At 39.6% G+C, this 14,933-nt stretch overlaps 1 protein-coding gene across 1 annotated transcript in view; it reads right to left on the bottom strand.

Moving 5' to 3' along the window:
* Window positions 1–8,724: 8,724 nt before the first annotated feature.
* MYO7A (myosin VIIA) overlaps window positions 8,725–14,933 on the bottom strand; it is an 87,507-nt gene continuing 81,298 nt past the window's right edge. The window contains exons 47-48 of the mRNA XM_052652285.1: window positions 14,415–14,534; window positions 8,725–8,814 (exon numbers count right to left, since the gene is read on the bottom strand). Of these exons, the coding sequence (XP_052508245.1) occupies window positions 8,725–8,814; window positions 14,415–14,534 (210 nt within the window). The remainder of the gene's footprint in view (window positions 8,815–14,414; window positions 14,535–14,933) is intronic.

Raw genomic sequence — 14,933 nt, 5'->3', positions numbered from 1 at the left:
CTAGAGTTTATTATTTAGGAGATTGTGGAGATAGTCACATAGTGAGTTACTGGTTTGGTCAGAGAGAAAACCAGTTAGGAGGCAGTTCATAATACAGTTTCCTCCCATAGCTCTTGAAGCCTTAAGTAAAGTTGGTACAGTCACAAAATCATGAATTAATTTAACTTCTTATGGACAGTGGTAAAGATCTTGAGATGCTGTGTACCAGCTGTCAGTGTTCAACACATACATTACTTAGAGTTGTAGGAATGGGTCCATAGAGACCATGAAGAAATAAATTCAGAACTTTGAAGAGCAGTGGTCTTTCCTACTATAAAGTTGAATGTTTTAACCAAAATGACTCAAATTTCTTAAGATATAGAGTGATCTCCAGTGACTCTGTTTTATGGATTTTAAAAAGATCACTCTATTAAGATGACTGAAAGCTGTGTTCCAGTTGCCTTGTGATTTTTAGTAGTTTACTAGTAAACTAGGGCTTCCAAAATGAAGTACCAAGGACTGGGTGTCTTAAACAACAGAAGTTGATTTTTCTCACAGTTCTGAATTATGGTTTACCTTAGTGTATGTGAGTGTATTTATCTGCTTAAGGTTCGCTAAATTTCTTAGATCAGTAAGAAAATAAATGTTCTGTCTGTATTTTTTCAAATAATTTTCTCCCACTACTCTCTTTCTGGGATTCCTGTTATCCAGACCATTTATTTTTATTTTTAACCTATTAATTTTTTTAATTTTTTTCTTTTGACTGCACTGGGTCATTCCTGTAGCACATGTGATCTTTAGTTATGCCTTGCAAATTCTTAGTTGTGGCATGTCAGATCTAGTTCCCTGCCCAGGGAGTGAACCTGGACCCCCTGCATTGGGAGTGGGGAGTCTTAGCCACTGGACCACCAGGGAAGTCCTTTATCCTATTTAATTTTTATGCTTCTTTTTGAATATATTCTATTACTATATGGTTAGTTTTTAATTGCTGTGTAACAAATTAACAGAAATCTAGCAGCTCAAAACAACACAAATCTATCATCTTACAGTTTATGTGGGCCAGGAGTCCAGGCATTGTTTTGTTGGGTCCTCTGCATAAGGTCTCAATAGGATAACATCAAGATGTTGGCCTGGACTATAATCTCATCTGAGACACAGAGTCCTCTTCCAAGTTCACTGGTCATTGGCAGAATTGAGTTCTTTACAAGTATAAAGCCATCCATGTTTTCTAAATCATTCTTGAAAGAGTTTTGCTCTAAGAGCCTAGAGACTACCTTCAGTTCCCAGTTATAAGGCTTTCTCACAACATAGCATCTTACTTCTTCAAAGCCAGCAGGAGAATATCTCTTGTAACAGATGGATTGAGGAGAAAAAGAACAAAGGAAACAAAACAATACACAAAACAAATAGAAAACAAGTTGAAACATGTCATAAATTCAACCATTTTATTAATTACATAAATATAAATGAACCAAATTCTCAAAACCAGGAGTACGGAATGTCAGACTGGACAGAAGCAAGGAGGACCCAAACATATGCTCTCTACAAAAGAAATACTTAAAATATAAAAACACAAATAAAGTAAAACCAAAAGGATGGAAAATAATATGCCATGTAAAAATAAGCTTAAGAAATAATATCTGAAAACTTCAAAACATGGAACATTACTAGAAATAAAGATTTCATAATGATAAACAGTTGCTATATCAGGAAGACACTGTAGATTATATACTTAAGAGCCAGGCATCAAAACACATTAAAAAAGAAACTGAAAGAAGTCACACTCAGAGATTTTAAGATTCTTTTCCCATCACCTGAAACAACAACACACAAAAAATAAAATCAGAAAGGATATCTGAATACTTTCAGAGAACTTGACAGAAAATATTATAATTTTTCTATATTCTATCAGTTTTCTAATTGACAGAAAATATTATATTCAACTGCAGAATACCAACATTTTCTAATGTACATGGCATATTTGCCAAAATAGACCACACAGCAAGCCATAAAACAAATCTAGAAGAGACTGCCGATTTACCTCATACCTGGACACAGAATTAAGCAAAATGAGGGGACAGAGAAATACGTTCCAAACAAAAGAACAAGACCAAACCTCAGAAAAGGAACTAAAAGAAATAGGGATAAGCAATCTACCTGCTAAAGAGTTAAAATTAATGGTCATAAATGTGATCACTGATCTTGGGGGGAAAGATGGAAGAACAGTACACACTTCATCAGAAAGATAAAAAGTATAAGAAAGTACCAAACAGTAGTTATAACTGAACTGAAAAATACATTAGAAGGGTTAAACAGCAGAATGGATGAGGTAGAAGAATGCATCTGTGAGCTGGAAGACAAAAAAAATGTAACTCACCCAGACAGAGCAGCAAAATGAAAAAAGAATTTTAAAAAGGGAAGATACGTGATGAGACATTGGAGACTGCATGAAGTGTAATAGTATTTACATTATAGGGCTTCTAGAAGGAGTAGAGAGAGAGAAAGAGCCAGAAAAATTAAAAGAAGAAAAAGCGGATGAACACTTTCCTAATATGGGAAAGAAAGCAGATATCCAGATCCAAGAAGCCCAGAAAGTTCCAAATAAGATGAACGCAAAAAGACACACACCAAGACACATTACAGTTAAAATGGTAAGGGGAGGGGAGGGAGGGGAGACATAATTATGACTGATTTGTGTGGTTGTATGGTAGAAACCAATACAACATTGTAAAGCAGTTATTCTCCAATTAATTTTTTTAAAAAAGGAAATAATCCAAACATTCAACCATAGTACAGTATGAGCATTCTCTTAGTTGATGAAATACAATGTACCCATTAAAAAATATTAAACTTCCACATTCATACTCATTATGAGTCTAAGGGTCAGGGTACAGAAACGTGTTTGTGTATGTATGTATGTGTGTGTATATATGATTTTACTAAATAGTCTTTTTTTTAAAAGGTAAAGATAAAGAGAAATCCTAAAAGGAGTGAGCAAAAATCAGCTTGTTACACACAAGGGAAATCCCAAAAATCTATCAGCAAATATTTTAAGCAGAAAATATACAGGACAGAAAGGACAGGCATGATATATTCAAAGTCCTGAAAAGAAGTCCAACCAAGAATTATCTACCCAGCAAGAGTTGAAGGGGAGAGATCAAGAGTTTCCCAGATAAACAAAAGTTAGGCAAGTTTCATCACCACTATGCCAGTTTTGTAAGAAATGTTAAAGGGAGTTCTTTAAGCTGAAAAGAAATAGCACTAATTGATAAGAGAGCATGCAAAAGTAAAAATCTCACTGGAAAATGTACATATATAATAAAGGTAATATATGGATCACTTATATGAAGATTAAAAAACAAAAGTAGTAAAAATTACTGAAATTACAGTAATTAGTTATGGGTGCCAAAAATAAAAATATGTTAACTGTGTCATCAGTAAATTTCAAAAGATCAAAGTCACACACTATTCTGTGACCACAAAAGAAATTAAATTACAAACAAATATCTAGATAATCCTAAATACTGAAAATTAATGTATTTCAACATTTCATTAATCAAGGAGTTAGTCACAAGGGAAATTGGAAAATATTTTTAAAGGATAATGCATATACAACAGCAAAATTTTGGGGGTACAGTTTAAAGTCTAACTTAGAGGGAAATTTGCAACTTTAAATGTTAGAAGGTAGATTGTTAAGGTAGACACTTAATCAATATTGAAACAATCTTTAAAAGTAAATTTTTCTCCAAGTGAAAGGAAGGACATAATAAAAATAGGAGCAATGAAATAGAAAAGATAAAACAATAGAGAAATTTTTTAATTTATTTTTAATCGGAGGATAATTGCTTTACAATATTGTGTTGGTTTCTGCCATACATCAACATGAATCAGCCATAGGTATACATATGTCCTCTCCCTCTTGAAACTCCCTCCCACCCCATCGCACCCCATCCCACTCCTCTAGGTTGTCACAGTTTGAGCTCCCTGTATCACACAGAAAATTCCTACCAGCAGTCTGTTTAATACATATGTTTACGTGCTACTCTCCATTTGCCACACCACCCCCTTCCACCACTGTGTCCACAAGTCTGCTTTCTATGTCTGAGTCTCCAAAACAATAGAGAAATGTTTTAAAAGTGAAAAGCTAGTTCTTAGGAAAGAAATAAAATTTGATTGATTCTTAGTAAAATGAATGAGGGAGAAAATTTGATTGCCTGTATGGGTGAATGATTAATGAAAGAGGGACTATCTCCAAATCCTAAAAATATAAAAGAAAATTATAGACATTTTAAGCCATTAAATTTGACAATTTAAATGAAGTAAACAAATTCCTTGAAATGTACAACTTACCAGAACTGAGAGAAGTAAAAATAAAAATTTGTAATAACCCACTGTCTATAAGAATCAAATCTGTGTATCAAAAACATAGCCCAAAGAAAAGTCCAGACCCAACAAGTTTCACTGGTTAATCAAATGTTTAAAAATAATACCAATTTTATACCAACTCAGAAAAAGAAGGCAAAGGAACATTTCCTAACTGATTCTTTGAGGCCAGCAATAATCTTACATAAAAGATACCTAACGAAGATAGTATAAGAACTAAATTTATAGATCAGTGTCTTTCATGAACTTAGACATAAAAATCCTGGACAAAACATTAACAGATTGAATCCATCAGTATAAAAGAGGGTAAAACATCTGGAGCAAGTGAGAATTATACCAGCAGTACAAGATGAATATGTCATTTGAAAATTAATCAAATTAATCTACTATATTAACAAAAACATAACTGACAAAATTTAACAACTATTTATGATCAAAGCTCTGAGTAAGCTAGGGCTAGAATGAAACTTCCTCAATCTAATGAGAGATATTTATTCAAAACCCTCCAGCCAATATCATTTTTAACAATGAAACAGTATTTTCCCTCTAAGATCAGAAATAAGGCAAGGATATCTGCCATTTCTGTTTGGCATTGTACTAGAGATCCTAGCCAGTTTAGTAAGATAAACAGCAGGCATAAGGGAAGAAATAAAACTCCTGATATGATTATTTACATTAAAAAATTCTATATTGCCCTAAACCTACTAGAACCAGAAACTTAAGCAATACCTCAGGACACAAGGTCAGTGTACAAAAAAATCAACTGTATGTTGATATATTATCAGTTAAAAGTTGTAAACTTTAAAAATTAAAATAGCATCATTTAAAACTGCATAAAAACATAAATAGAAATTTTAGGAAGATACTGTAAGCCCTTGCAAAGAAGATAGATGATTGGTCACTGAAAACTACAAAAGTTTAGTGAGAAAAAGAAGACCCAGATAAATGGAGAAATATAACACATTCATGCATTTGAAAATCTAATATCAAAAAAGAAAGCCTAATATCATAGATATTGGATGTCATGAAATTGAATTATAAATTCAAATGCAATAAAAATCCTTTTTGCCTGTGAGGTTGACAAAAAAATGAAACTCATGCGTGCACCTGTTTCTCAAGACTGAAATTACACTCAGGGCAAAAGTAACTGAATTCTGGGCTTGCTTTTTAGGATTTTCACTCTCTCCTAGATTTCAGTTCCACTGTTCCTCATTATATAGTAAATCCTTAGATTAATTTAAGATGTGTCCTTGGTTTTGTACATTATCCAGTTTTTAATTTGTCTTTCATAAGAATCTGTTTCCTAGCTGCATTACTATAAAAAGTCTCCATTGTCTATTTTTTCTATCATTCAGTTAGAAAAAAAAGCTGTATTTTGAGCAATTACTGTGTGACAGATACTCCTGAGCACTGTATATGGGGTGACAAGCAAGACAGAGTCTCTGTCCTTAAAAAGCTCCCATCTTAATGGAGAATGTTTTCATTTTTCTATTCAAACTGCTTTGGAAGGAGTGGTTATGAAATGCACAAACTTTAAGCACATATTGATCTCTGCCTTCTGACAGCTCCCATAGAGTTAGAACCTCAGACAATAGACAAACTCCAGCACCTTGATGAATGGAGGACCATAGCAAAGTCTTCCCAAAGCCTGGGTAGGGAGAGAAATAGGCGGAAAGAATCTGAAATGGTAAGAGAGGGGCTGACATTTTAAAGATGACTAGGATTTAGCCATGTGACCAGCAAAGGTTGGAGAAATGACTTTGGAGGAAACTGTGTTGTTTTCTATCCCACAGAAACTCCAAGTGTAAGAAGTCTCCACGAAGAAGTTTTGAGAGTTGAAGAAACTCGCTAGATTTAACCAAAGGCAAAAGGGAACATCCAGGCTCTAAATCCATTATACCAGAGGCTCTCAAGGAAACCACTAAACCAACCATGCATCCCAAGGATGATGTTAGACAACCTGTGGCCACATAGCTGGTCTCTGAACCCATCCAAGCACCCACTTCAGAGGCCAGCAGAGAGGCCACCCTCCAAACTGCAAACTGCATTGCCTACCATGAAGGCAAATGAACTAACAATTCCCTCCATGGAAGACCCTCCTCCTAAAACATAACCTGAACACCACCACCACCCCCCCATTGACTCCTCCCAATAATCCTCTTTTGTGATGGTTTCTACCACATCCAGAATGCTCTTCTCCTTTGGGCTGTCTTCAAAGAAGAATTCGCCACAACTTGCCTCCTCCTCCTTCTTCTTCCTCTCTGGGCCCAGGGCGAACTGACGGTAGAGAGAGGTCAAGAAAGAAGTGCAGAAGAGCCAGGGAGGCTCTCAGGAAAACCATTTCTGGTGTCGCCTTCCATCTCCAAGTGATGAGCAAAGGGAAAATCATGTGATCCTGGAGGTGGAGCTGGTTGCTCTCCAGGTGAGACAGGATTTGTCTCATCCCAACCCTTCATAATATTCCCCGCTAAAGGAGTGGCTGTGGTGAACATCAGCATGTAAATAAAGGCAACTTCTCAGGAACTCAGAAGGTAATTGATACACTCTTTATACCCCTCCGTGGCCACTCAGACTGACAAAGACTAGGGGATGAGTGCCAAAATGACGCCATCCAGAGAAGGAGGAGTAGTGTGGGACACGAGCCAGGGGCAAAAATCTCATCCCACACACATATCCTGTCATACAGTGTCCCTGGGGTGCTTCCTCATAGCTGGTCACTGGCTGATTCCCCATTGGGGTGATGGGCATAACCCAGTGGCCTTTGGCTATCAAGGGAAACTAGAACTGAAACCCCAGTGTTAGAAACAGCAAGTCGCATTCCACCAGTGTGACCATCACCTATTCATGCTCCTTCTGCGGGCCTCATGCTCCCATGTATACGGTGATGGGCAGAGGCAGACACCACAGTACCTTCCCTGTGGCTCTGGTTTATCCTGGGCTGACGGTGGAATCTTGTAAACATCGGTGGGGGAGGGCTGCCTTGGACGGCCGCACTGTCATCTCAGAAAGCAGGGCTGTCTGGTTTGGGGCCTCCATTTCAACAACAGCCCCTCCACCTCCCACACAGGCATCTGGAGAGAAGAGTAACAGCGCTTCCTGTGGAGTGGTTTGCCACCTACACGCAGGCGACCCCAGACCCTTCAGTGTTTGAGGGCAAACGAGCTGGGCTGGCCACGGCCAGGCTGGATATCAGGGGTCTAGAGGACAGATCACTAACATGCTAGTGGCAAGAGGATTCTCCCCCATCACTTCTCCAGGCTCTTATCCCAGCCACAGCCCAAAGGGATGCCCCACCCCCACATCACACCTTCCCCATCTGAAGCCCTCACCCCCGAGACCTGCCCAGGTCACGTCCAAACTTGATTGTTCCATCCTAGTCACAAAGTAATATTTTACAGACACCCACTGGACATAAGGATTAGCCCAAGGCAGCATGGTTTCTGGGGTTCTTGGAGGTTTCTTGATGGACCAAGGAGACATTTCTGGCAGGATACAAGGGCCACTCTGGATCCATTGGCCCTAGGTAAGGCCCAGAAGCTGGTCCCCACTCTGGATCTCCAGCCAACCACAATTAGGTCTCCACCTCCCAGGCTGACATCCGGCATTTCCCCTCAACCTACCCCAGGCCCAGCCTGTCCCTTGAAGCCCCTTTTAGCACACTATGGGCTCAGGCACCCCAACCCCCAAACCCAGACAGCTTGATCCTGCACACACAGACCACAGAGAGAGTTATATAAGCCACTACCCCACAGGGCCCTGTTCCTGGCCCCACACACTGCCCCCTCCCACTTCCCCCAGCAAAGACACTACCAGACCAGAAGATAACACAGGCCTTATGCCTGAGATCATCAGGGGAGATTTACAGCAGCTCAGCACTCACACTGTAATATTTAGAAGCAGTCTGTCTCCCTCATCCCAGCTGAGGCTCCTGGACTTAGGGGTATTAAGCCAGTTCCTTGGGTTTCAGAATAATCTGTTTGGTTGTTCCCAGCATAGAGAACTAGGTCATCCTCTTGGTTACATTTCTGGGCTGTGACCTCAAAGAGGTCACATGGTAAGGCTAGTATGAGTTAAGAATGACATCCGAGGAGCACAGGCTTTTACAACTGGGATTGTCACAGCAAGCCAGGACTAGAACCAACCAGGTGCTTCAGGCTGGATGGAGGGGGTTCTGTACCCCGGCAAGGTCACCTTACTGGAAGAAGGGTCAGAGGCCACATTGGTGCAGTCAGTGGTGGCCAGCTGGTTCAGCCTCCCTGCCTGGATAGCCAAGGTCTTCCCCTGGATGCAGAAGTAGCTGATGGTCCTGAGCCAACTGCTTCCTTGAGAGTAGGCACAGGGCCAGAGCAACCTTCCCACTGTTCACTTGCCACTCCTGGAGCCCCGCTGTTTGCTCATGGCCGTAAGCATCTGGCTAATATAAGAAGTCAGGAGGTCATCCATCTTGTAGCCCTGGAAAGAGCAGCAAGAAGATAAAACAGAGCACCGAGGAGGACACAGCCACCCACTCTTACCCAGAACACAGCTCCCAGGAAGCTGCAGGGGACAGAAACCTGGACAAAGGCAAATCTGCCCCACTCTGGGCTCAGCCACACAGCTGAATTCATCCAGCCAGATAGCTAGGGTTCTAAGTTATTGTGATCCCACATTAAGGTGCTAGTTTGTGGGTTGCTCAAATCCCTACTAAGAATAAACAATGGATAAGAGGTTGGAATGTCATACTTCATTGTTTGGATGTGTGAAGAATGCTATTAGGACTAGGATTGAAAAGATTAGGGCTAGTACCTCTAGTTAATTGGGGATTGATGAGTTGTTCATAGGATATGCAAGTAGAAAACACCACTCTGGTTAAATGTGTGGTGGTGTATTGAGAGGATTTACCAAGGTATAATTGTTGGGATCTCCTAATAAATCAGGTGAAAATAGGACTAATACTATTGGAAAATAGGACTAATACTAATTCTAGAACTAGTGAAAAAAGATACCTAGGATGTCTTTAATTGTATAGTAGGAATGAAATGGGATTTTACCTATATCAGATGATTTCTGTGGGATTATTAGCTCCTGTTTCGTGAAACATTAGTAGATGGACAGCAGCTACTGCTGCAATGATAAATGGAAGAATCAAGTGGAAAGAATTGTGCAAGAGTTGCTTTATCTACTGAAAAACTGCCTCAGATCCATTGAGCAAGGTTTATACTGACATATGAGATTGCTGAGAGAAGATTGGCTATAACTGTTGCCCCCCCAAAATGATATTTGTCCTCAGGGTAGTATAAAACCTATAAATGTTGTGGTTATAACTGTAAATAACAGGATAACGCCAATGTTTTCATGTTTCTAGAAGACTGTAGAATCCATTATACAGACTGCATCCTATAGGGATAAACAGGCAGATAAAGAATATAGAAGCTCTGTTTGCATGTATGTATTGAACAATTCATCTGTACTTTACATCTCAGCAGATATGTGTAACTAATGAGAAGGCGGTTATCATCTAATACATAGTGCATTGCTAGAAACAAACCTGTTAAGATTTGTAAAACTAAACAAATACCTTTTAGGAACCAAAATTTCATTATGATGAAATGTTTGATGGAGCTGGAAGATCAGTGAATGCATTGTTAATAATTGGTATTAATGGGCATGACTTTTCAGTGTTGGTCATTAGTGCTCTTGTAGTTGAATAATAATGATTTTTCATGTCAATGGCCATGTTTAGATTCCATGTAAGAATAATGATACCATACATTGTATTTTAAGTACTATTTTTGTAATTAGTTTTGTGGGATTTTTTCTTCAAAACCTTCATGGTGGGTTTGAGTTGATTGTGGGTGGTAATGTTGGAATTGTGTTAATTTTCACGGATTTTTGGGGGGATTAATAGTGTTTGGATGTATTTGTGGTTCTTGTTCAGTCACCAAGTCATGTCTGACTGTTTGTAACCCCATGGACTGCAGCATGCCAGGCCTCCCTGTCCCTTACCATCTCCTGGAGGTTGCCCAAATTCATGTCCATTGAATAAGTGATGCCATCCAACCATCTCATCATCTGTTTCCCTCTTCTCCTCCTGCCCTCAGTCTTTCCCAGAATCAGGGTCTTTTCCAGTCTCTCAGCTGCTTGAATACTTTTTATACGGACTTTTTCCAGCAAAGTGATGTCTTTGCTTTTTAATACACTGTCTAGGTTTGTCATGGCTTTGGATTTATTTAGGGGAGATGTTAGTGGTGTTTGGGCGTCCCTGGTGGCTCAGACAGTAAAGAATCCACCTGTAATGCAGGAGACCTAGGTTCAGTCCCTGGATTGGGAAGATCTCCTAGAGGGAAGGGCATGGGAACCAACTCCGGTATTCTTGCCTGGAGAATCCCCATGGACAGAAGAACTTGGCAGGCTACAGTCGATGGGGCTGCAAAGAGTCAGACATGACAGAGCAACTAAGCACAGCATTAGTGGTGTTTGGTTGTACAACAGCTATGGCTTCTGAACAGTATCCTGAAGTTTGGATCTCCAATAAGACTGTATTAGGAGCATTTTTTTCAGATTTAATAACAGAGTTTTCAGTGGTATTTTATGTTTTAAAAGTTGAGAAAGTGTCGGTTGTGTTTTAAGCTTAATGGTTTGGGAGATTGGGTAATTCATGATGCAGGTGATTCTGGGTTTTTTTAGTGAAGAGGCTATGGGGACTGCAACACTATATAGCTGTGGTACTTGATTAGTGATTATTACTGGCTGATCATTGCATATTGGTGTTGTGGTTATTACAGAGACTACTCGTGGTAATCAAATAGAATTGTGTTTAGGAAGAGGGTGATGAGGAATGAGGAAATATACCCTGATTAGATCTTTTTGGTCTGATACTAATGTAGAGATTTTTATCTGAATAAGGGAAGTAGTTTTTGGTAGAATATTTTCTAATCAACAGGCTGATTTCTGGTTTGTTGACAGATTTAAGTAGGGTGATAAACAGTGTATAATAATACTTTCCCTCTTAGGGAAAATACCCTAAGAGATTGGAAAGTCTGAATATATTTGAAGAGTAAATTTTAAATTCTGTGTGTTATTATTAATTTCAAGCACTAAGGTAAAACCTAGAATGGTTATGGCGAGGGAAGTTGGTTTTAAGTAATAAGGTAAGGTTATTTGAGGGATTGTTGAGGGGGTATTGTTGAAAATAAAACCAGCTCCTAATTAATAGACGTTTGATGGAACTGACTAGGAGAGGATTATTTCCATTAATTCAAGTTAGGGTGGAAAAGCGAGGTTGTCCTAGTAGAGCAAAGATGATAAGACGAGTGCTGTAGACAGCTGTGAGGGATGTGGCAATTAGACTTAGCAGGATCAGGCGCTGGTATTGACATGTTAGCAGTTTGGATTATCAGATCTTTAAATTCAGCAAGGAAAGGCATTCCTGTTAGCGCTAGGCCAGTGGTAAAGGCAGTTGTGGTAAAGAGTATTGCTTTAAACAGGCCTCCTATTTTTATGGATATTTTATGGGAGCATATCAATAATATGACTTTAAAGAAAGCATATGTGCAGATATGGAGAAATGCTAGGGAGGGTTGATTAATGCCAGTTGTTACTATTATAGGCCTAGTTGGCTTGAAGTGGAAAAAGCAGCAATATTTTTTTAACATTCTGGGTGAGAGTGCATATTGCCATAAACAGTTACTGTTTGAATAAATTTATTATCTTCTGTTAAAGGATAAAAGTGGATGAGTAAGAAAATACCTGCTACCACTACTGTGCTTGAGTGGAGCAGGGCTGAGACAAGGGTAGGGCCTCCTGATGCTGAGGGGCTACAGTCCTGGGTGGAGGCCAAGTTGGGCGGATTTTCCAGCTGCAGCTAGTATCAGTCCTAGTAGGGGCAGATTCGAGTGATTTAGTTGGAGTGTAAAGACTTGTTGAAGATCTCATGCATTTGAGTTACCAGAAATCACGCTATTGCTATGACAAATCTGGTAGCTCCAATACGGTTAGATAGAATTGCGTGTAGAGCAACTGTACGTGCAATCTGTTCATCTGTATCATCACCCAATAAGCAGGAAAGATCATTCCAACCCCCTCACATCCAAGGAAAAGCTGTAAAGGTTATTAGCAGTAACAAGAATTAGTATTGTGATAAAAGGAGTAAATATTTGAGGAATCCACTGACATTAGGATCTGAGTATAGGTATCATATTGAGAATTCTATGATGGATCGTGTAACAAACAATGCTACTGGTATGAATATTATTGAAAAATAGTCTATTTAGAAGCTGAGTGATAATTTGAGAGTTTGGATAGTGATTCAGTATCAGTTTGAGATAGTCATTCATTCAGGCCAAGAGATTATTATTATTGGGATTATACTACTAATAAAACCATATGAGATAATGGATACTATCACTCTTATTGGTTGATATTTGTTATAATTTGTATTAATATAAATAATGTAACTCATGTGAAAGGAAAATTTATTACTTTTATTTGTAGTTGCACCAATTTTTTGGTTCCTAAAGACCAGTGGATAACTACTATCCTTTAAAAGTTTGAAAAAGTCATGTTACATGGTATTTTTACCATAAATGCATGCTAGTCATGTGAAGACATTAGATCAAGAATCAGATATTGCTGACAGCAGTTCTTACATCCTTTCTTGGTAAATAAGGCTAAATCTCCTGTCTCTAGATTCACAACCTAGTATTTTTTAACACTACACTTACAGTACAAGGGGCCTAAATCCCCTACTTGGGGATTTAGTGAGAAGTAGAGAGGTAAAGTATGAAGTGTTAATGAGGGCATTTTCTTCTGTAAAAGATTGTAAGATGTTACTAATGTAATGTGTGTATTTGCCTTGTTATATTATGATTAGTAAGTATATGGAGTATAAGGCAGGAATTACTATATTAATTCCTATTAGAGTAATTGTAATAGCTGAGCATGAGAAGGATGCTCTTACTACAAATAGCCCTCCAATCAGACTAATGGCTGGGGTGGAGGTAAATTTGTCAGACTTGCTAACCATCATCAGGTAGCTATTATTGGGAGGAATGTTTGTAGGCCTCAGGCTAAGGTTATTGTTTGGCTGTGAATTCATTCATAACGTGAATTTGTTAAGCAGAATCATATGGATGATGTGAAGCCATGGGCAATTATTAGAGTGGTAGCTCCTGTATAACTTCAAGGTGTTTGGATAAGAATAGCTACAATAACAAGTGCCAGGTGGCTGATGGAAGAATATGCGATGAATGATTTTGATCTGTTTGATATAAGCAAATTGAACTGGTTATAATTATAGGGATAATATGAGAAAAGGGTATACTGTAAAATCTGTTAGTGGATTTAGTGTTGTTACAATTCATAATATGCCATAACCGCCAAGTTTTAGTGATATGGCTGCAAGTACTACGGAACCTGCAATGGGGGCTTCTACACGTGCTTTGGGTAATCAAAGATGAAGGCCCTAGAGTGGTATTTGTACCATAAATGCATGCTAGTCATGTGAAGACATTAGATCAAGAATCAGATATTGCTTGAGTTCAGTACTGAAGCGTTAAGAAATTTAGGGAGCCTGTAACATTTTGGATATAGTGAGCGAGCTCCTACTAAGTGTATAGAATAAAACATACAGGCCTGCATTAGGGTGTTCTGTTTGATTCCCTCATCAGATGATGATAAGTGTTAGGACTATTGTTGCCTCAAATAGAATGTAGAGTACAATTAATTCTACAGCAGTAAATGTTATGATTATGGTCACTGCCACAGGTAGGGATTTCTGAAGGCTGTGCCAGCTGAGCTCAGTCCAGGAGGCCTCATTGCTAACAGCTCTGCTGTTGACCTCAGTGGCCAAAGGTTCGATCTCTAAATATTAAAGGCACTGGGACATAGTTACTGAGTGGATGGTCTGTTTCTCATCTCTAGATTAATAAACCCATTCCCCAGACCTAATCTGACCTGACCTTAACCCCAACCTGACCCTTGATCCTGACTGCAGACCAGACGGCACACTCCTATTTGTTGCAGGGACTGGGAGGATGGAGGGAAGGCAGGCCTGGGGAGCACCCAGCTCTCACCAGTGACGTCTCACAGAGGAGCTTGCTCCCCCGCACCAGGTTCCCAATGGTGATGTGGAAGTAGGTGTTGCCGCTGCTCCAGTTGGAGATCTTGGTGAAGGGGTGAGTGGTCAGGATGTCCTGGGGGAGCAGAGAGAATCTGAGGCTGCACAGCTGGACCATCTGACCTCACTCCCCTCAGCTCCTGCCCACAGACACCACCCACACAAAGGACCTCAGGCCCTCAGACAAGGCAAGGAGCAAGGGGGTGGAGGCCAGCTGTGCCGTGGAGCTGCTGTGGGAGGCAGGCCTTGGCTGGGACCAGCTAGTGGGACAACCAGGGAAGCCCAGGAGGTTATCACATGAGTGGGGCTGGAACTGGAGATTTTAAGAGGATGAGGAAACTGAAACTATAGTCCCAGATGAGATGATCCAGTGGAGTTGAAGGAGGGAGACAGGAAGACACAGCTTTGAGGAACACAGTGTATGTGCTGGGTGGAGAAGCAGCCCAGGGAAGTGCCTGAGAGGGAGACCCAGGGA

The sequence above is a fragment of the Budorcas taxicolor genome, chromosome 15, assembly GCF_023091745.1.
Source record: "Budorcas taxicolor isolate Tak-1 chromosome 15, Takin1.1, whole genome shotgun sequence".
Classification (NCBI taxonomy): Eukaryota; Metazoa; Chordata; class Mammalia; order Artiodactyla; family Bovidae; genus Budorcas; species Budorcas taxicolor.
Note: the sequence above shows the minus strand (reverse complement) of the source record. Positions and strands in the feature narration are given on the sequence as shown.